Source organism: Rhipicephalus sanguineus, chromosome 1 (genome assembly GCF_013339695.2).
Source record: "Rhipicephalus sanguineus isolate Rsan-2018 chromosome 1, BIME_Rsan_1.4, whole genome shotgun sequence".
NCBI classification, from domain to species: domain Eukaryota; kingdom Metazoa; phylum Arthropoda; class Arachnida; order Ixodida; family Ixodidae; genus Rhipicephalus; species Rhipicephalus sanguineus.
Genome location: NC_051176.1, coordinates 204,307,663 through 204,329,705, shown reverse-complemented (window position 1 = coordinate 204,329,705; position 22,043 = coordinate 204,307,663). Strand labels below are relative to the sequence as shown.

Sequence of the window (22,043 nt, the reverse complement as noted above, 5' to 3'; positions counted from 1 at the left end):
GAGTGAGTGAGTGAGTGAGTGAGTGAGTGAGTGAGTGAGTGATACTGCGTATCATCGACTAGAAATACAATAGCCTTGCGTGGGTAATGGCATCGAAAGGTGGAAGAGACATGAGGACTCTCTCTCTCTCTCTCTTTCTCTCTCTCTCTCTCTGCGCAAAACATTATTACAACGGTGATATGATGACGGCAACATGGCGACGACAGTTCGTTGGCTGACATTAGGGCGTTTCTGAGAAATACGCTGAGAATGAATGCTGCACTGTAAACCGCGCTGTATACTTACCTCGACGCTTCACTTCGTCTTCAACGTGTTGATATTCAGTTAATAACTAAGATAATACCGTCGATCTAGCAAGTTTCAAATTTTTGAAATCTGATGCTATCTCACTCAAATCTTTGTACCATATCATTTCCCCGTACATCTTTCACTCTACCTGTGCAAATAATTCAAGGTGCGTATTTTGCGTGACATTCCGGACGCTAAACCTCGATTCCTCATTGGACTTTAGTGCTGCACGCCCTAAACTCGAACGTACAAGCACACATTTTTCGAGAATGAAACCACGAATGTCAGTTCTTCAAAGAATATTCCAATCTTCCTTCGTTAATCAGCATAGCTAAAAGGTGAACATGAACGTCACTATTCTGTGGCACTACTGCGTCACAGCATGGTATAGCGCCGATTCCGGTTTCGCTTTTTCCTGGCGAAGTGAATTTTGATAACAGCCATATCGTCCGTCATTAGTGATTTGACGTGGCATAATAATTAGCGTGTGACGTCGAATCATATATTTAGCAAGAGAGAAAGAAAGAAAGATGCCTAGCATTACAGATGGCGCGGAATTGAACTTCTCACAGGAACGAGCGGTACTCCTGATGGATACAAAAGTTGCTGACAGCTTCTAGCACAAAAATATGTGTACGCTCAAACCGTTGGAGCGGTGGCCATTGCGAATGCAAGAAAAAAAGTAATAATAAGAAAACGTACAATCCTGCGTCGGCTGATGTTTATCATCGAAATGAAAGGTCGCCAGTAATTTGCTCACAAGTACGGCCGCGGTTTCCACGACTCTTCATTTCCCTTTGCCTAATGAGTCAAACACATATCTTTCGTGGCTGTTTTGTGTGCATTCGAAGAGAGTTTAACCGCCCGGTATTCCGCCAGTTAAGAGATGGAAAAGCGTGATAAAGCTTGACATTTTCGTTCACTTCGCTCGAGGCTCGTTAATCATTTTTGGATGTGTCACCATGTGGTGGCGTCGCGACGCATGAAGCCATTGTTTCCTGTACTGTCGCGCGTCTACCTGGATTTGTTGGTGCAGCGTTATGTGACCACCGCACATCCGAGCTTCTTGTCAGATTGAAGCTTGCGCATCTGTGGAATAACTGAGAGGCACACACGAGGTGCGCTTTTTGGCTCTTCATGATTTACAACCCCCTGTAAGCTTCAAGCTCTGTTATCATTTCTTACAGCGCGAGTTTAATGTATAAAGGTGAAAATTAAAGACTTAAAGAATTAAAGAACACTAAAGACGTAAAGACTTGCCGAGACTGTCAGCGACCGAAAACACCAACGACAAGGCCAGCCGGACTTTTCAGCCGATCGAGCCACTTCGCTGGCCGTTCCAGCAAATCGGGATGGACTTACTGGGGCCGTTCCCGACGTCGACTTCCGGAAACAAATGGATCGTCGTAGCTACCGACTACCTCACCTGCTACGCCGAGACAAGGGCCCTGCCCAAAAGCGTTGTCGTCGAGGCAGCCAAGTTCTTCGTCGAGAACATTGTCCTACATCATGGCGCCCCAGAGGTCCTCATCACGGACAGAGGTACCTCCTTTACTGCGGACCTAACTCGGGCTATTGTGAGATACAGCCAGACAAGTCACCGCCGCACAACCGCCTATCACCCACAGACAAATGGCCTCACTGAACGTCTAAACAAGACATTCATTGAAACCATAGCTGATCAGACAGGGACCACAGGAAGAGGACGGGACATGCGCTACTCACAACTGTATCTTTATTTCGGAAAACATGTACTTATACAGCAATGAAAAAACAACAACCATCACCACAAAACCGTATCACACGCGCAAGCCTGCATCATCCAGATACGCGATTTCCTTTGCACTAAGAGCAATCGAGGGCGCACTAGTAAAATTGATGTCCTCTTTAGCAATCAACCAGGCTTCGACAATCTCCCACATATCCTTATCATAGTTCCTATAGAGAACTACACACTCATTGAACAAAGGCCGGCAACCGAATTTATTATAATGCACTGATACATGCCCGTCGCGGTAACAGTTTTCTGTTTGTGCTCTCTGAGCCTATCATAGGCTCAGAGCGCGCAAACAGTTCTTGAAGTGCTTGGACTTGTACCGTTCCCCACTTGAATTCCACGTCGGTTTTCGTGAGGTGCGTTAGCGGCTCGGCAATCCGTGAAAATACATTGACGAAACGCCTGTAATAGGCGCACAAGCCCAGAAATTGGCGTACGGTCTTTTTTACGGTGGGCGGCGGGAAAGCAGCGATGGCAGCCATTTTCCGTGGGTCGGGTGAACTCCAGACTTGCTAATCACGTGGCCCAAGAACAAGAGCTCCTCGTTCGCGAAGCGGCACTTTTCTGGCTTTAGGGTGAGTCCAGAGGTTTTTATAGCTTGAAGTACAGCCTCAAGGTGCCGGACATGTTCGTCGGCGATTGAGGCAAACACAACGAAGTACGCGAGGCAAGTTTGCCACTTCAAGCCTGCCAGTACTGTATCCATAACGCGCTGGAAAGTCGCAGGCGCCGAGCAAAGACCGAAGGGCATGACCTTGAACTCGAAGAGGCCGCCTGGTGTTATAAAGGAAGGCTTCTCTCGGTATCTCTCGTCGACTTCGATTTGCCAGTAGTCGGTCTTGAGGTCCGTCGACGAAAAGTACTTCGTGCTGTGGAGTCGGTCCTGGGCGTCGTCTATACGTGGAAGTGGATACACGTCCTTCTTTGTGATTTTGTTCAGGCGAGGATAATCGACGCAGAAACGTAGGGTTCCATCCTTATTTTTCACTAACACCACGCCCATGGACTCTTGGACGGCTGGATGATGTCGTCGCGTAACATTTTGTCGACTTGTTTCTTTACGGCCTCCTGTTCCCACCTCGAAACTCTGTACGGGCTCTGGCGGAGCGGTCTGGCACTTTCCTCTGTAATGATGCGATGTTTTACGACTAGGGTTTGCTGAATTCTTGACGACGACGAAAAGCAGTCCTTGTATTGCAAGAGCAAGATTTTGAGCTGTTCTTGCTTATGCTTCGGAAGGCAAAGATTGACGTCGAATGCTGGTTGAGGAGCTTGGTTCGTCGGAGTAGGCTCGGAAGAGTCAACGAGGGCGAAAGCACTGGTGGCTTCCACGATTTTTTCGACGTCCATCCTGCCTTTGTTTACGCGCTTATACTCGTTGCTGAAAATTGTGAGCATCACTGTTGCTTTCCCTCCCCGCAACTCGGCTACTCCTCTGGCGACGCAAATCTTGCGGTTAATCAACTGGTGCTGGTTGCCTTCAACGACGCCTTCCAGGTCTGCTGGTTTCTGAGTGCCGACGGAAATGATGACGCTGGCGCGAGGGGGGAATCGTGACCTGGTCTTCCAGCACATTCAAAGAGTGCTTTCCTGGCGGGTGTGCGGCAATAGTGCTTTTTTTGTGGAGAGTGTCATCGACTTGAATCTCAGGTCGATTCGATGACTGCACCATGAAGGCTTAAGAAGTCCATACCAAGGATGACATCTCTCGAACAACGCTGCAGGACTACGAAGTTTGCGGGATAAATCCGGTTGTTAATGGTAAGTCTCGCTGTGCAGATTCCCTCCGGTATTACCAGGTGACCTCCAGCTGTCCGGATTTCGGGGTCTTCCCAGACTGTCCTAACTTTCTTCAGCTTCGTGGCGAACGGTCCACTGATGACCGAATATTCGGCTCCGGCGTCGACGAGAACTGTGGCGCTATGGCCGTCGATAAGAACGCCGAGGTCGCTAGTTCGTCGTCTCGAGTTGCAGTTAGGTCGTGGCGTCGGGCCACGGCTACGTCGGTTTGTTCAGCTGCTTCGCTGTTGCGTCGTCTGGTCTTCTTCGGGCCACGAAGTTTCGACGTCAGGGCTCCGTTTGGCTTGCGGCGTGTTGTTTAGATTTCGTCGCGGTGTCGTCGTCGGCGGCGGCGGAGGATCTTCGGTATTTCGTCGTACAGCAACCGCACCTCCATCAGTTGCTGCCCTCAGTTTTCCGGCCATACACTGGCCCCGAGTTGGGCAGTGTATGGTCGGCGTTGGGGAGAGACGTAGCGGCCTGGCGACGGCGAACGGGAAGGTTGTCGGGGTGTCCACTGCGCTCCTGCGAGGTAGCCGGCGATGTCGCGTGGTCGTTCACCCCGCTGTGGACGCGGCGCGTCAATGGCGACCCCACGCAGTCCCATCTGTCGGTACTGGCAGTGGCGGTAGGTGTGGCCAGCTCCTCCGCAATGGTAGCAGAGTGGGCGGCGGTCGGGGGCGTGCCAAACGTCGGTCTTCCTCGGCGTGTATCGCTGGCCGGCTGGCGGGCGGTATGACGTTGGTGGTGGCGGCGGTGGTACCTGGCGGCGAAACTGCTGCGGCGTCTTGACGTGGGCGAGGAGGGGGTGCGTTGCGTCGGGCTGCAGCAGCGTAGCTCGCGGCTTGCGGCTGAGGCAGTGGCAGTTCAAGGTTGCCCAGCGACTGCTGGATTTCTGATCGAACGACGTCTGCGATCGAGTCCACTTGAGGCTGTGGTGAGGGTAACAGCTTGCGCAGTTCCTCCCGCACGATATCTCGGATCATTTCGCGCAAGTCGTCGGAGCCGAGGGCATGAACAGCCGAGCTGTCTTCAATCGATCGTCGATTGTCCTGGCGGGTTTGCATTTCCAGCGTCTCCTCGATGGTTGTAGCTTCGAAAACAAAATTCCTGGACTGTCTTAGGTGGGTTCCGCATGAGCCCAGCGAAGAGCTCTTGCCTTACATGAGGAAACGGACCTTCTTCTCCTCGGTCATGTTAGGGTCGGTGTGGCGGAAGAGTCTGGTCATTTCTTCTGCGAAGATTGTCACCTTTTCGTTCGGGAGCTGGACTCGTGTTTCCAGTAATGCGGCGGCCCTTTCCTTTCGCACGACGCTTGTGAACGCTGCGAGGAAGCTGGTCCGGAAGATGTCCCACGTTGTCAGGGTAGACTCCCTATTCTCGAGCTAGGTCCTGGCGCTGTTTTCCAACGCGAAGTACACATAGCGGAGCTTGTCGTTGAAGTCGTGTTGCTGAAGGCCGCAGTCGTCTCGTACGACTTGAGCCGCGTTTCAGGGACCTCACATGATGATCCCCGAAAGATCGGCGGCTCCCTTGGCTGCTGCGTCACGATCGCGGGCGGTGGCTTAGTGGCTGTCATCGTTGCCGCAGTCGTGGTCCTGGCCTCGGTCTTCCGAGTCTTGTCGGGTAGAGGCCCGTACTCCGGTGGTAGACCTTCTTGCCTACGGCTAGCTCACTGGTCGTGGTTGGCGTCGATGTCTTCTCCTTGACGGTGTGGGCTTGGCTCACGGCTGGAGGGGGGCGTTCGGTGCATGGACCGGGAAGCACCTCCACCAGATGTCACAAGGTCGTGACGTCGACAAAGACAACAGTCGGCGTGTCTAAGATGAAACTCTATTTGGCCGAACTTGTGGCCGGGAAACTAAAAGTCAAACTACAGCAATACACACTGTGCACTGATAGCGGCGAACAGAGCGTCGGCCGTCGAAAAACTGATCATGGCTGGGACGCGCCATCTTTTATACATCGTGTATCGAACTTTCCAGCCTTATCGCTGGTGGTTGCGCAACTCTAAAATAATCTTGACTATTCGCGTCATGTGCGCCATCTTGACAAAATGACCTAGTAAAATGTGGAATGTTCCCAGACATTCTGGCGCGGTCCGCGCAAGACAGCGATCACACGTGCAGCGGACCAGTTACAAAAACATAGCAAACGGAGCGCGCATGGCAATACTGACGTATGTGCTCTAACGTGAGTGCTGACGCTGCGTCAGGCCAAAAAGCTACCCTTGAAACGCCAGTGCTGTCGATATGCCCGGTAAGCCCACGATGTGCACACAACTACTACACTGACAAAAACACGTCGACCCACCTCGTAACGCTTGGCTCAAAGCCAAAAAATGCAGCGTAGAACTACTCGTCCACTGCTTCGCATGAAGATTCCCACCCGATGCCCACAAGGCGTGGGATCTAACAACGAATTTTTTTTAACAGGCTCAATAGTTTGTGATCGTAACAAACACGACAGTAACAACCATAAAATTAACAGGTTTCACGCGCCAGTACCTCAATACGATTGTGAGTCACTCCGAAGTCGATGACTCCGGATAAATTTTGACCAGCGAGTGTTCTGTAACGTGTGCCAGAATGTAGGTACACGAATGGTCTTCATCTAATTGCGGCCTTCATGGCCCGGAATCGAACACGTGTCTTCGAGCACATCAGCGCAACGCCTTAGCCGCTAAGATACCACGGCGAGTACGTCACGGCGTTGACAACGGCTATGCCAACAATTAAAATAAATCTGCAAGTTCAGTTCAATAAGTTGGCAAAAGCTTAGACAACACAGTTTTTTCATGACGGTAACGAACATCCTTTCCGCCAACGGAATGCACCAAAGAAACCGTGATGGGCGAATGGCGTTTCGTGTCATTAAACTAGCCAAACCAACAACAATGAGCGTGTAGGTTTAAAGGCAGCCTACTCGCGCATAGAGAAATGGTGCATGCTGAGCAGTTCCTTAGACCTAAGTTGGTGTGTGTGTGGGGGGGGGGGGGGGTCTTTCTACGCACGTTACTCGCTTTCATTCGGGAGGCAGGAGCTGATGTTTGATTCAGACAACCCTATCCATTCGCCAGCACAGTGAAAGAACCCGTCGCTCGATCATGTTGTGCATAGCCACGCTAAGGCTTGGTTCGGGTATGCACGGGTGTGTCATGTTATCAGAGTCCCTTGCAGAAAGAGATAATTAATTTTCACCTTTATACATTAAACTCGCGCTGTAAGAAATGGTCACAGAGATTGAAGCTTACAGGGGGTTGTAAATCATGAAGAGCCAAAAAGCGCACCTCGTGTGTGCCTCGCAGTTATTCCACAGATGCGCAAGCTTCAATCTGACAAGAAGCTCGGATGTGCGGTGGTCACATAACGCTGCACCAACAAATCCAGGTAGACGCGCGACAGTACAGGAAACAATGGCTTCATGCGTCGCGACGCCACCACATGGTGACACATCCAAAAATGATTAACGAGCCTCGAGCGAAGTGAACGAAAATGTCAAGCTTTATCACGCTTTTCCATCTCTCAACTGGCGGAACGCCGGGCGGTTAAACTCTCTTCGAATCCACACAAAACAGCCACGAAAGATATATGTTTGACTCATTAGGCAAAGGGAAATGAAGAGTCGTGGAAACCGCGGCCGTACTTGTGAGCAAATTACTGGTGACCTTTCATTTCGATGATAAACATCAGCCAACGCAGGATTGTACGTTTTGTCTTGCCTTCGCAATGGCCATCACTCAAACGATTTGAGCGTATACCTATTTTTGTGCTAGAAGCTGTCAACAGCTTTTTCATCCATCAGGAGTACCGCTCGTTCCTGTAAGAAGTTCAATGCCGCGCTATCTGTAATGCTATGCCTCCTTTCTTTCTTTCCTTCTTTCTTTCTTTCTTTCTTTCTTTCTTTCTTTCTTTCTTTCTTTCTTTTTCTTTCTTTCTTCCTCTCTCTCTTTCTTTCTTTCTTGCTAAATATTTGATGCGACGTCACACGCTAATTATTATGCCACGTCAAATCAGTAATGACAGACGATATGGCTGTTACCAAAATTCACTTCGCCTGGAAAAAGTGAGAATGGAATCAGCGCTATACCATGCTGTGACGCGCTAGTGTCACAGAATAGTGACGTTCATGTTCGCCTTTTAGCTATAGTGATTAACAAAGGAAAATTTGAATATTCTTTGAAGAAATGACATTCCTGGTTTCATTCTCGAAAAAAGTCTGATTGTATGTTGGAATTTTATTGTACGTTCGAATTAATATTGTGTCTAACAAAGAAAAACGAGCCCTTAAAGGTCATCTTCTTTCCTTCATACATAGCGAGGGTCTCGTTCTGCAGACTTGATGCCTTCAGGTAGAATGCGAGGTATTATTGGTTAGCTGCCAGCTCGTAAAAAGACCACGTGCTACGTGACGCCAACAGGCAGAAAAAGTGTTTCACACTCGCCGCCATGTCTGCGATCGACGCTGACTAACACTCCTAGGTTTAAATTCACATATATACCCCAGAAAGTGGACGGGAGGATGACCACCGCCGTAGCTCTGTGGCAGAGCATCGGACGCGTTATTCGAAGGTCTCAGGTTCGTTCCCTGCCGGCGGCAAGTTACCTTTTCCTCCACTTTACTGTCTTTACATTTATATCCTAATTATTACAAATAATATCCTCTATAATTTCTTGGCTTTATTGTCTGTTAGTTCTCATTAATATCACACCAATACAAGTTACTCAACTAAACAACGGTTGTGTGGAATTTTAACCGAACCAATGAGTGTGTATCAGTCTAGTGGTTATAGTGTTCGACTGCTGACCCGAAGGTCGCGGAATCAAACCCCTGCCGCGGCGGCCGCATTTTCGATGGAAGCGAAAATGCTTGAGGCCTGTGCACTTAGATTTAGCTGCACGTTTAAGAACCCCAGTTTGTGGAAATTATTCCGGAGTCCTCCATTACGGCGTCCCTCATAATCATATCATGGTTTTGGGACAATAAACCCCAGCAATTATTATAATGATCAGTGTATATCAGAGTGATCACAAAGCTATCGCCACTGCCATCACTAAATGATGCAAATAAACACGTGCCACTGTCTATCCCTGTACAATGTGCTCACTGGTCATTCACCTTCACAGAGTTGACCGGCTGCCTGAATTTTCTTTTTTTTTCGGAACAGGCGACACCCGAATCGACTGACTGGCCACCCAAGACAAATGCACGTGATTCAGACAGTGTTACACGAGGGGAAATCCATTTACCGAGCATAACAGCCAAGTGAGGCGACAAAGAAAACCTGCCGTGCGATTACATGGCCAAGCGGTGTAGCAGAAAAAACTGATATAGGCTTCCAGAGCCACGGCCGGGCTAGACTGCACGCGCGCGCTCGCTAAGAAGCGCGCGTGCGGTCTAGCCCGGCCGTGCCGGAGCAACGACGATGGGCGCCACTGGATGGATGGATGGATGCTATGAGCGTTGACAAGTGTGCCACCAGGCTCGAAAAAAAAAAAAACCTTTACTCTTTTTTTTAGCGTTTGCCTAGTGTCTTTACTTCAATTAAAACTATTTTACAAAAAAAAAAAAGCCTTAAGTTTTCAGCTCCGTTCTGTGCCCTTTACGGCAGAATGTCCTTATTTTTCCCCATGATTTATTTTTGTCCTTTCTCTCTAGTTTTCTGCCACCAATACTGTAACCGTCTCTTACTTATTTCTGGATGGATGGATGGATGCTATGAGCGTCCCCTTTGTAACGGGGCGGTGACATGTCTGCCATCAGGCTCCAACTCGCCCAACAAGCAACGTTGCTGCCATCAGGCTCGAAGAAAAAAAAAAAAAGCTTCCTTGTTTCATGTTGGCCTAATACCTTATCTACATTGATTAAATCTGTTTTTATACCAAAAAAATGTAAATTCACGGTCTATCTCTCTGCCTCTTAAGGCAGAATGACCTTATTTTTCCCCCATTATTTATTTTTGTTCTTTATCTCTACTTTTCTGCCACCAATACTCTAACCGTCTCTTACTTACGAGTATATCTATCGCGGACGTGTTCAGCTTTCCATTGTTGTCCCTAAAACCCAAGGCTTCATGTAGACTCGTGCCCACACGTATACCTGGGTGAATATCGTTCCATCGTTTCCTTAGTTCCCCCGCTGCTCTTGACAGGAAGCGCCATCTATGGCAGAAATATCGTAACGGGGAATATCCACTGCGCGTCTCCTTTGGCGACAACACTGCCACCCCCGCTTCCGCGCACGAGCAGAGCTCTCGGATTGCATATCTGTGATGCGTCACCACGTAACTATTGCTGACTAGCCGGGCGTTACAGAGTGGATGTTGATAGAACACCCTCGAAACGTTGACCGACCGCTTAGCCATCGGAGAATTGTATATTACGTGCAGAGGGAGGGCCATTGCGCTAAGAAGTAGTAATACTTAGAAAAAAAAAGGAATCATTAACTTACCAACAAGTAGAAAAAAAAAACACTCAACACGCAAAAAATACATTCGCAAGACATCAGAGCAGTCATTACAAAAAAAAAAAAAAACAAGCATTAGAGAAAATAAAAGCAAACTTCCATTTTTGGGGGCCTTTGGAAGGACAACTCTCAGATCATCATCGTCACCGCCTTCTTTATAATATTTTCGCTTTGTAGAAGACGATGTCTTCGTTGTTGCTACAGCAGCAATCAATTGCTCTTGACATCGTTGACAGCCACTTTTTGGTTGAAACAATAGCCATTGAAAAGGCCCCACTCTCTCGCGGTTGCACAAATCCACAGAGAAATCTGGTATCTCGATTAGAGACATGTTGAAATATCTACTGAGCAAGTCATGCTTCTTACTGTTAACAGTAACACTTCTCATTTCAATTATTAGGTCCCAAAAGAGTGTATCAATGTAAGCGCATACCGCACCTTCCAACACAATATCTCTATAACTGTGTATACAAAACAAGGGAAGATGTTGCTTTTGAGACCATCATCAACTTGCATAAACATCTCAGAAGTGGCACGATAAGTGCGCGCATACCTTACAATGTCAAAAATGTCATTTATTTGATATCTTTTTCCGGTATCGTTTAGGCAAGGTACGTACATGCGTAATGTAATCAATAGTTGCCTCATAAATGCTTCGTTGCTAAGTTGCTAAGTGCAAAGTTGCTAAGAAATGCTTCGCATTTAAAAGAAACATAGATTTTTGTCTTCGTTTAATTTTTTTTTTCTCGCATATCGACACACACGCACTCACTCACTGTAGGTGTATCACGCACGTTTGAGCCCAAAGGCACATAGATTTTTTTATAAAATAATAGGGGAAACCCGGATCTTCGGCAAGCTCAATGGTCAAGAGAAGTTTACTTCAAGTCCTCCAGTGCATTGCATTCACCGCGATATCGCGAAGCTTTGAGGCGCAGAAGCCTCTTCGTTTGAATTCCTCGTGTCACCCGTTTAGTGTCACGGTATGTCGTAAGCGCGCACGCGCTGCTTAATAAAAATAAGTAATTCAGCAAATAGGTGGCTGCCGAGCGCAGTGGTCTCCGAGGCTCTCACCAGCGGGCGGGTATTTCCCCTCTTTTTCTCGGCCACCGAGTGCAACCGGCGTGACCTTCGACGAGACCAGCAGCCGGCGGCGCTGCTGCCTGAGGCGGCCTTCAGGGCGCCCCGGAATGTGCCAAACGTTCTTTTTATCCACCTCCAATTTACCCCCGTCAGCCCTCGAGCTCGAACGCCTCAGCTTGTTTGCGGCGCTCGGAAGTGAATAATTGCCTCCAGATTGCGCAGCCTGGTTCCTATACACAGGATTTGTGCGTCTTAGGCAGGCGAAATCTTTTTTGTTGTTGCTGCTGTTTTCGTTTTGTTTTTACGGAACATGTACGTACACGACTGTCCGGTGAAGTGGCCCGGCCTGGCAGCGAGATTGGTGACCATTGCAGTGAGCGCTTATATAAATGAGCAGCGAAGCCCAAACATCGTCACGTCTAATAAAGCGATATGACCGCGGAGGTCAAATTGTCTATATATATATATATATATATATATCGTCTCGTACCGATCGCACCGCACCCACTGAGTCCAAATTCCGCGCCTGCATACGAAGAAAGCGCAACAATTACACGGAACGCCGGTTTTCTATTACAGTGGATCATTCGCTGCTTGCGTCACTCCAGGCATTCCGGTAGCTTGGGCACGTAATAACCCTGATCTAATGCTGCATCCGACGCCAGAGGAACGCGGGAGCGTGAAAACGTGCTTCTGTAATTCAGTCAAGGTTGCTTTCTTCAATTTTCTTCTACGTTCCTGTTTCCCGTACACTAAATGTCCCACATCGAAAGGAAAAGCGTGACTCTTCGGACGAGAATCTTTAAAGAGACACTAAAGATTGTGCTCTGAGAACTCTTATTGCCGTTAATTTCGCCATCATAGGTTTATTAATAGAGGAGAAAATCAAGTTCAAAGTTTCATTTTTAAATTTTGTGCCTAGATCTCCCCGCATGACGTCACGGATTTCAAAGTGTGTTTATGGTATTTTTCGCTATTGGCTCAACAAAATTACGCCAAACTTGGTATGGTAAGCCTATGGCCCCCTCAGATGACATTGTGCTTCATTTTTACCGATTAGGAACTACGCAGTCCCTAGTAGGCGCCGTAAAATCATGTGACGTCACGGCGAATTGTGTGGAAACTTCAAGGTGGCGTCGCCACCCACATTTTGTTTTTGCGCGTTTTCTCGCTTACTAAGCGCCTTCTCGCAGCAAGCGTGGTGTTTTTGGTATCGTGAAAGAGTACTTTACCAATATGAGAAAAATCGTCTTGCTCTTTAGTGTCCCTTTAAGGGACACTTCAGGGAGGTTGACGAGAATTAGCCTTATTAGCTATACCCGGCACAGGGAAGGGGATACGAAAGTAAGTAGAGAAAAAGGCTTGGCTGCACTGACGCGTGGATCCAGTGTTTTGTCCGTCACGAGCGGTCTGTCACATAGGTCAGTGCACTTCAAGAAAATGAAACCGCGGCAGGTCAGATATATGCTAATGAATTAGCTAATGCCTTCTTTGAATAAATCGAACGTGGAGGGCGAAATTTACAGTCGGGGATTTGGTTGCGGAATATTATTCAAGAGGGCAGAGTCGCAATATTGTACATGAGTGGCCGGAAAGCGAAGTCAAGTGAATTGATCCCATAGCGGCACTTCGTTTAAAAGTTAAGCGTAAACAGCTGGGCTAGTTGGTTTCGGTTATAGCTATACGTAACGTGATACTGGCGAACAAGGGCACGGACGAGTAGAAAAACATCGACAACGCCACGTGGTGTCCCTCTACTCGTCCGTGACCTGTTCGCCAGTGTCATGTTCCGTTTAAACGTCACTGAGTGCAAGTTGCGTCTAGAAGATATATGCTTGCGAAGCGCGTTGTTCTAGCCTTCCTTGCCCCTCACGTACGCTTCGAGATGGCCAGCATTTGCGCTCTGCATTTTTATAGCTTTCGTTTTCATTTGCTCGCGCATTTGGCCCCTCGAATGCGCATTAAAAATTTTCAGACTGCCAAGCCTCTTTAAAGACATATATACAAGGTATCAGCATGAATTCGAGTTTCTTTGAGTTGGATTACCCAGTCTACAGAGCCTACTAAATTCGGTCAAGCTGCTTTTTGTCGCAAAGTTGTACGATGTCCTTGTGTACGATAAATTCTGCGAGACAAATTTATTGCAGAGAATACATCACGTGGTGTAGTCACCGTGAGCCTGTTCACTCTGTTCATTTCACCGGAAAATATTTGCAAAATTTGTTTCGGGAAAATGTATACTACATTCATAGAAATAGGGCAGTTTTTGGCATCCCTGGGATTGCGTGTTACCGGGGGTCGATGAAGGTGAGAGCATTGCTCAGCGTATTTTGTGGCACACCGTGAACGGAAACGGCGGCTTACATTCGTGCAGATGAAGGCTCATGTGCAAAATCTTAGCCATGGAGCGTGCAATTTCAAATTCTCTTGAAAGGTGACGAGCTGGCTTTCGAAGAAGCGCCTCCAGAAGAGCTGCCATGAACCTCATTTGATGACACTGAGTCATGTCAACAGCATTGTTTTTGTTGCTGTTTAACAACAGAACGCTGATGGCATAGAAGCTATAGGGTACAGCAGAACCAGCTATCCCGATCCATAATTGAGAAATCTCTATTCAAATTAAATTATTCATTCCCCCATATATACAAACGTAAGTGACACAAACATACCAATATAAAAAATAAATATAAACAAGAAAACATAAACAAACCAAACGGAACCAAACCTGTAATTACCAATATTAGCACCCGCGCTAACTTTCAGGCACCGTGGGCGTAACACATGAATGCCGTTTTTCAAGTAGTCCTGACAACAAGGCCCCAAAACACAGCTCCTAAAAAGTCGATATATTGAACCAAATTAATTGAATTGCGTGTACGTTTGCATTCCACGCTTTGATGCTCACAGCATCTTTGCTTTCGTGGCTAAAAGAAAATCTAAAACTGCTTCAAGTTTTCCACGATTCAGAGAGCACGTCATTAGGCCCTGTCGGAAATTTCGCTTATACATTGTATGTATAAGCGAAACATACATCTGGTGTAACATGTTGAAAAACAATACAATAAAATGAAATGGAATAAAATGTAAGTTATAGACACCCCTTCCCCCCTCCCCTCTAAGAAACCTTTGCATAAGAATTTTGTTTACAAAACCTTGGTAATAGGCTTCAAAAAGCAACGTCGAGTGGCGCCGCTGCTCTTATCGTAACACTGGGAATATCCACGGCGCGTCTCATTTCGCCACAACACTGCCCCGCTTCCGCGCACGCGCAGAGCTCTCGGATTGCATCTGTGGTGCGTCACAATGTAACTATTGCTGACTAGCAGTGCTCCGGCAGCTCCGGGACGAATGAGGAGCGCATGCGCGCACGTGCCCTTGCCGCCACCGCTGGCAAATCCGGCGACAAACCGCCGCCTTCGCCGGCAGCGTCTATCCCCAGCAACGCATAGCTCGGCCGCGCGAACGTCGCGCCCAAACTTGAGCTTAGGTTCCCTATCGCGAAGATGCGAGCAAATGAAATGTTTCGAGGTGGTAACGCGAGTCATTGCATTGATGAGTGACCGCGTGCGCGTGGCGTTGTCGTAAGCCTCATTATTCCCCTGTATTTTCCAATAAGGATTCATGGGCGTACGTGATGGTTGCGTCACGACCCGCGCCTCATTTTCCTTTTGTGCGCTCTCTTTTTCTCTTGTGTCTGGTTGTGTGGTACATGGTGGTTTTTCGGGTGCTTATGTATCTATAAATACGTTTCAGGAGAATTCGAGCTCCTCGCGTGGTCGCCGGTTATTTGTGGACGGCACAGGATTGGTGACGTGGATGCGAAACCTGTTGCGTCCTCTCAGGTGGCTCTCGTTGGAACGGCATGGGTTGCTATTTATTTATTTATTTATTTATTTATTTATTTATTTATTTATTTATTTATCTACTTATTTATTTATTTATTTATTTATTTATTTATTTATCTATCTATCACAAGGACCAATGCGTCACACGAGGAGGTGAGGAGTAACATACGTGCAATAAAATACTTATAATAAAATTGCATTGCAAGTACAGTACGTGCCTCGTGTTGTACACCGTTGCAATTTTTAATCCAGAACGCGCGATCGTTGACAGTACAGTGTTTCAGCGCCTTATGTAGGCGAAAGCGGTGAGATCGGCAATAAATGCGAGAGCGCTCGAGGCAATATTAACATTGAATGCCGTCTCCTTCGCTGTTCGCTTCAGAAGCGCTTTGTTCTCCACGAGGCCATGTCGTTTCCCCCAAAAAAACAAAAAGCCCAGCTCCGCAGCTACAGGTATTTATAAGCACGACTATTCTTGTGGCAGTACCTCGCACGTGTTTGTAATGTTTTGCTTATCGCTATTCCCCGGCGTTCGCGTGGATTCCAGTGTATATTGATAAAAATTGAAATCGCGTCGCGCGCGACTGAAAGATCGAATTAGCACCTATTCTCACCACAGGTTTCGCGCAAATAGAACTGCGTAGGTGAGTCATGGTAGGCAGTGTAAACTTGCGTGAAGAGCGTTTAGCAGATGGAGCTTTTTGTGCTCGCCAATACGGTCGCCGATCGTCTCGTCGTTACATGGTGCTGACATTCAGTGCGGTCGATGCCCGTGCGTTGTGTGGCAAGGAAATTGCAAGTGTTCACATTGGTGTAATACAAAAATACTTCACCAGCGTTATCCTCACCCCGCGACGTGCGCACGGCGCTTGTTTGCTTGGAGCGAGCGAATTCGTTACGGAGGACTTCAACGTCCTCTTTTGATCCATCCGAGTTTCCGAGTTTATATACTGTTCTTTTCGCAATTTTGCACAGGATATATCTGCTTTTGCGAAGAACGCGGCCCCAGTCGAAACGTTAATTAAGCCTGAAATTCGTATATACGACTGACTTTTTCTATATACTACATCAGCATTACACCAGAAAGCCATACGAGCCTTTCGACAATACTTGAACGTGAGTGACTTAAGCGCACGACTGTAACTTCGCTGCACTATGCTGAAGCATAGTCTACAATCATCTCTCTCTCTCTCTGTGTCATTCTCCTCCCCACGTGTAGGGTAAAACTTGACAGCCTAGTTATTAAGCTCCATTTCTTACCTTCATTCTTTTACTCTTCCTCTTCATTCCATATATATACTTAGTCCAAATGTTCTGTGAATTTAGTGTACCTGGTTGCGTTGTGTCAACATACTCATTACGAGTCATGGCTTTGATTGTACTCTACAACTTCTCTCGGCTATACGTCGCGTGCAGCCGTTGTTAGAAAAGGAAAAATTCGGTAAAACGCTCACTATCTGAAAATTTGGCAAAGCTGGTCGATGACAATAGCGTATTATCATTATCGAACTTTAGCTTCTGCACCGATCAGTTCACCTTGAGTACTCGATGACAATAATGGTAGTAAAGCTGCGTTTTATTTTCTCGAGACGACATATACCGCGACACCCAGAGACAAATCTATTCGAAGACGATGCATAACGCCCCACCATTGACAGTAACGGCTGCGTCCCCGCGCAGGTGCCTTCTTCAAGAACCGGAGCCTTCGGGGGATTGGGACTTGGAGGACGTCTGCACCGTGCTGGGTGCGATTTCGCTGCTGCTGGTGGGGGTGGTTGGCATGCCGCTCTGCTTCTACTGGGACAGCCGCTGCGTGCTGCTCACGATCGGCTCGCTCGTGGCGCTGTGCATCATGGCGCGCGTGGTGCACGAGCGCCGTGCCGCAGCCCACCACGTGCGGCACCGCTGGCTCTCGCTCACCACCTCGTTCTTGGTCCAGCACAGCCCGCAGGAGAGAGAGCCCCTCACCTCTTCCAGGGTCGCCTACAGTGTCTGAACTTCGACCGCCACCTTGCCTCGTCGGTAGCCTTCAACGGGGTGCAAGGGTTTGCCCCCCTTGCAACAGCCCCCGATTTCTCTCGTTCGGAAAAGTGCTGGTGAAGGACTGGCAGAACGGACTTCGCTGTGACTGGAGCCTTTCGATATTTCAGCATTAGCCTGTTGCTCTGCTAGAGGTAACAGCCCTGTACAGTGGCGCTATAGAGCGCATCATATATTTCACATGCCGTGATGGGCGATTCCACACACTCATCTGCCTATGGTCAGAGCTGCTTCTCTTTCTTTTTCAAATCTTCACAACTCGTCTTTTAGTCTAAGGAGTGCCTCAAAACATGCAAAGGTATAGAAGACGAAAACGGGAGGAAGTATGCAACTCCACTGCTTCTTCAGCACTCAATGAGTGCTTATTTTGTGAACCTTCCATGGAGATATGCAGTACCTGGCCGTCTCGAGGTACATTTCTACACAGAGCGTTCGCATTTCATTCCCTACGAACCAAAGCTTTGTCCTGTTGTTGACCACACAACTTAGCGGTTCTGTTTTAGACTTCATTTATGTGTCGCGGCTGCTCTGGATACATACACAATAAATCATGCATTACATAATCGCCATCATTTTGTGACGGCTTCTCAGTCTTCGCTCACACGCTTGAAAGCCGCACTTGTGGCAATTTTCGTTTCACTTCGAAAAAAATTGTCTGTTTGCACTGAGCTCTGCCCGTAGATATTTATTGCGAGCATTTTAAGTTTTACCTGATTTTAATTCGGAAAACACTTCTGCGCCTCTCCTTGTCACGTGTTACTGATATATACGAAATAAAAATAAGCGGGAGAGGGTAGAAACGGAGAAATAAAGTTATAGGTTTTATTTTGCCACATTCGAGATTTGTGGTCATTGCACTTCATTACTTAGACAAAGGACTTCCAACATCACGTTGCTGCACTGTTGAAATGCAATATGTCATACAATAACCTGTCGCCACTGTATTCTCATTCTTAACACAAGTGCATTATCGCAATCACGGATTTGATACTGTCGCCAATCACAGTGAAGAAGGCCTTCAGGGGATCGCACATAAATATATTTTCTCTATTTCTGCGGTTGAAATGCACCGCTTAAGTAAACTAGGCTGGGCACTGCACTCGATACATCTATGGGTACGAAAGCAAAGAAGCGCCGTTTTTTGCGACATTTTTGTTCGTTTTTCTTTATATAGCTGTGAGTCCTTACATGGGTTTTCCCCACTTACCAACATGAGCCTCGGTTTGCTTGCATTTATTCACGTAACAAGCCGCTGTAAGACTAGTGCAACGCAGTTTACTTCGAATTTATGCCAGCATCCGGTTCTGACTATTCGCTAAGCAATCGAGTAGTGCGAACTGGGGTGTTTGTGCTATTGATGACCGCGATACGCTTGCGCTTATGATGCACATTGTTTATTAAAGCACTGCGTAATGCGGCGCTGTGAAAATGTAAAAACTGGCAACGCCGATGTGAAAAGCTTTTTAACACGAAAGTGTTTTATGCCGGGGTCAACCAAGTACATCTGTCACGGATATGACGTTGATGAAATGGACGCCAACGAGCGAGAAAGAAAAAAAAACCAAGAAAAAGATCCCCGCTGGGAATCGAACCCACAACCTTGCGGCCGCGACGGCAAGCGCCCGACGTCATACCAACTAAGCTAACTCGGCAGATGTTGGCACGGCGCGAACGCGCCAAACGCGCCTCCAGATACCAGCGAGGTACACTGGCCGCGCTGGCGTCGCCGAGGCACCCCTGACGCAGTTACGTCGGTTACGTTCTTTCCCTTTCGCTTCGTGTTAGCGTGCGTCGGCTCATCGGAGTAGTGCAGCTTCCACATGCACCAACAGGATTTCTCCGCCGCCGACTGCTTCGATTGCGAGAGCACCGACTAACAAAACTGCTGCAATACGCGTTGCAGAAAGGACGCGATTTCGGCGGGCGAATGTCGTGCCTTGGTGGAGCGAGACCAGCGCCTGCGAGACAGAGGCCAGCGGGACGCACGCGTTTGCAGCTCAGGTTACGAACCTCTACCTCCAGTGTTGCTGAAGCGTAGTGTGTGGTAGTGTATACATGAGCGCAGGCGTCGGTCACCCATTGCTAGAAAGCGCACACCGTACCGTTTGTCTCCTTAATTGACGCTTTGAAGAAGTGCATACCGGCTACCAATGTTGATTATGAGCTTGTTGATATCATCGTTACGCGGGATTCACGATTTGCTGTGTCCAAATATATGTTCACAACGTCAGCTACCACAACGGTTTCATCATGATCATGGGCGTTAGTCGTCGCGATGGAGACATGCCGTCAACATGGGCGCATCCACGTCAAAACGGTGCTGCAGCTGCCAAACACGAATAGACATTGTACGAACTCTCATATATCACTACACAATAAGCACTACTCCTGTGAAGACACGTTTCACTTTCGTGTTATACCGATTGCTATGACGGAGGAATCAGCTATGTTTTTTTGTTTTTTTTTTTCAGACCTGCCACTAATTTCTTGCTGCCGAAGTTTCTAGATTGCACCGCGTCTACATGAGCTGAGCTTGCCGCTCCTTCTTGCCGGAGTCCCCCGGATTGTAAAAATTAACACGCAGTACCCTATACTACAGCATGCCTCATATGACGCCGCAGTGGGGTAGTTTATCTATACTTCGAACGTCAGAAACCTGAGCTAGTTGGTCAGGGTTCATTACAAAAGAAGGTAAGGCCGACTTCTCTTTTCTTGTGCCCCTGTTTGGCAGCCTTACCTTCTTTTATGATTAATATATGCTATCTATGAAGCTAACTGTAGTGGACTAGATGCTGTGCGCAGAATACTGTTTTTGACTGCCTAATATAGACCAGCTGGGAATATAAAAGGTTGTATATACGCCTACAGGTTCGTTCTCGGTTATGTTAATCCTATAGTCTAGATATACCTTTCCTATAAGACATAAGACGTTATAGGCAAAGTGCAATAGAAGTTTTAGCCGCGTTGAAAGCCTATAATGTCAGATTAAGTAGATGCGGAGTAGATGCAAGCACTCACGCTCGCCACTCACGGAGGGCTCGCAAAAGTAGGCGTTTTGGTACCAAAGCTGGGGGCAAAGAAAAAAAGTCGTCCGCTCGCCGGAAGCGACGCGTGGCTAACAAAGCGTGGTACCAGCATGACCTTCGAGATTAACTTTTGCGTGCAACATCCCGCCGCGCGCTGAAAAATCTCTGAGGCGGCGTGCTGGGACTTACCCGATGCACGCGTCGTCCGCTTAGTGCTACTTAATTACTCTTAATACGTCATTCAGCAAGTACTGCCTTAGCGAGCCAAAATTAAATTTCGGTGCAGTTGGTTGCATCTTAATGGGGTGAAAACTAATCTTTACTTAAGCGGTGCATAACTGAGCTTCTTTAAGACGTATGCAAAACGCGCTCCTTTGAGCTTTTTTAATAACTATAAGTGATGTTGTATTCAGTAAAGAGGTTCCATATTACCGAGCAGTAATCTAAAATGTGTTGGGCAACCGATTACAGGAGGAGCACAAAACTTCAAAGCTCGCTGAAGAGAGAGAGAAGGAGGAGGAGGAGAGGTTGAGGAAAGGAAAAGGCGCAACTTCTGCAACCCTAATTGGGAGCACGGCTCAGCGCCAGAGAGAAAGAAGGCTTATGATGCGTGGTTGTTTAGGTAATATGCTTGTGCGAACCTAGAACATTCGATATATATAATATGGAGGGGGGGGGGGATGTAAAACCGCCCGATTTATGTGCACGTTAAAGAACCCTTATATGTGGTGGAAATCCCACTACGGCGTGCCTCATAATTGTATCGCATAATTTTGGCACGTAAAACCCCATATTTTGTTTTAATCGTTTGACAAGTACTACAGTATAGGTGCATATAGAATTCAGTACATCCGAGAGAGAAAAAAAAAAACCACCATTGTACTTAAAATGCAATGGATTTCTTTTTTTTTTTTCGTGCTATCCTTCAAAAAAGCAATTTTATCCAACTTCTTTTTGCATCAGGAGGCTACCTTTCTTAATGTCTGATTTAAAGGCAGCTAATCAAGCGCATCGTGACATCAGAGCATAAGACGCAATCACCTGCGTAAAATTTATTTTTACAGAAATTTCTTCAATATTATTATCCACTAAAAAGGATTCATCAATGTCTTCTTAAAGTGTTATCTCCAAAACTGCTTTGCATGGGAGTCTACATCTGCACATGCATAGGCACTGAAAGCAGAAGAGAAAGTCACCTGTCCAAACAGGGCGCCACTGCTTACACATTTTGCCACGGATAATTTGTTTTCATTGCGCTCATATGTTTTTGATCACCATATTTTGACTGGTTCTAACCTGCAATGCCTCCAGTTCTTTGCAAGCCTTGGTATTGCGCATTGCAGGCATTCGGATTGTTTTACGTATAGTCAATTATTTAGTGCGTAAGGTTGCAATCTTTATATTATATGGGCATTTCCACTTATCCTATGTGAGTTATGAAGTAAAAAAGATATATCGTTACCCCGAGAAGCGAAAAGACAGGCTCGTGGCGAGCAGCGGCGTCCTTCACTGCATGACAGCACACTTGAGTGTTTCTGCGTGTGCGCGATTTTAAGAAAGACTCGGTGCGGAGAGAATTACTGTCTTCCTGTAAGCTGCAAAATGTCATCGACTAATTCTGCCGTAAGTGGATGCCAGTGCTTCGTGTTGAGCACAAGTATTTTAGCACAAGGAGCGCTACTGGCATATCCTTCCACTTTCCGAAAAAAAAAAAAAAAAAACTTTGAGGATGCTTGAGCT

At 47.3% G+C, this 22,043-nt stretch overlaps 1 protein-coding gene across 1 annotated transcript in view; it reads left to right on the top strand.

Annotated features, from left to right (window-relative positions):
- Positions 1-18,110, top strand: part of LOC119405922 (uncharacterized) — a 36,825-nt gene extending 18,715 nt beyond the window's left edge. The window contains exon 2 of the mRNA XM_037672757.2: positions 16,918-18,110. Within this exon, the coding sequence (XP_037528685.1) occupies positions 16,918-17,233 (316 nt within the window). The 3' untranslated portion in view covers positions 17,234-18,110. The remainder of the gene's footprint in view (positions 1-16,917) is intronic.
- The last annotated feature ends 3,933 nt before the right edge of the window (positions 18,111-22,043 follow it).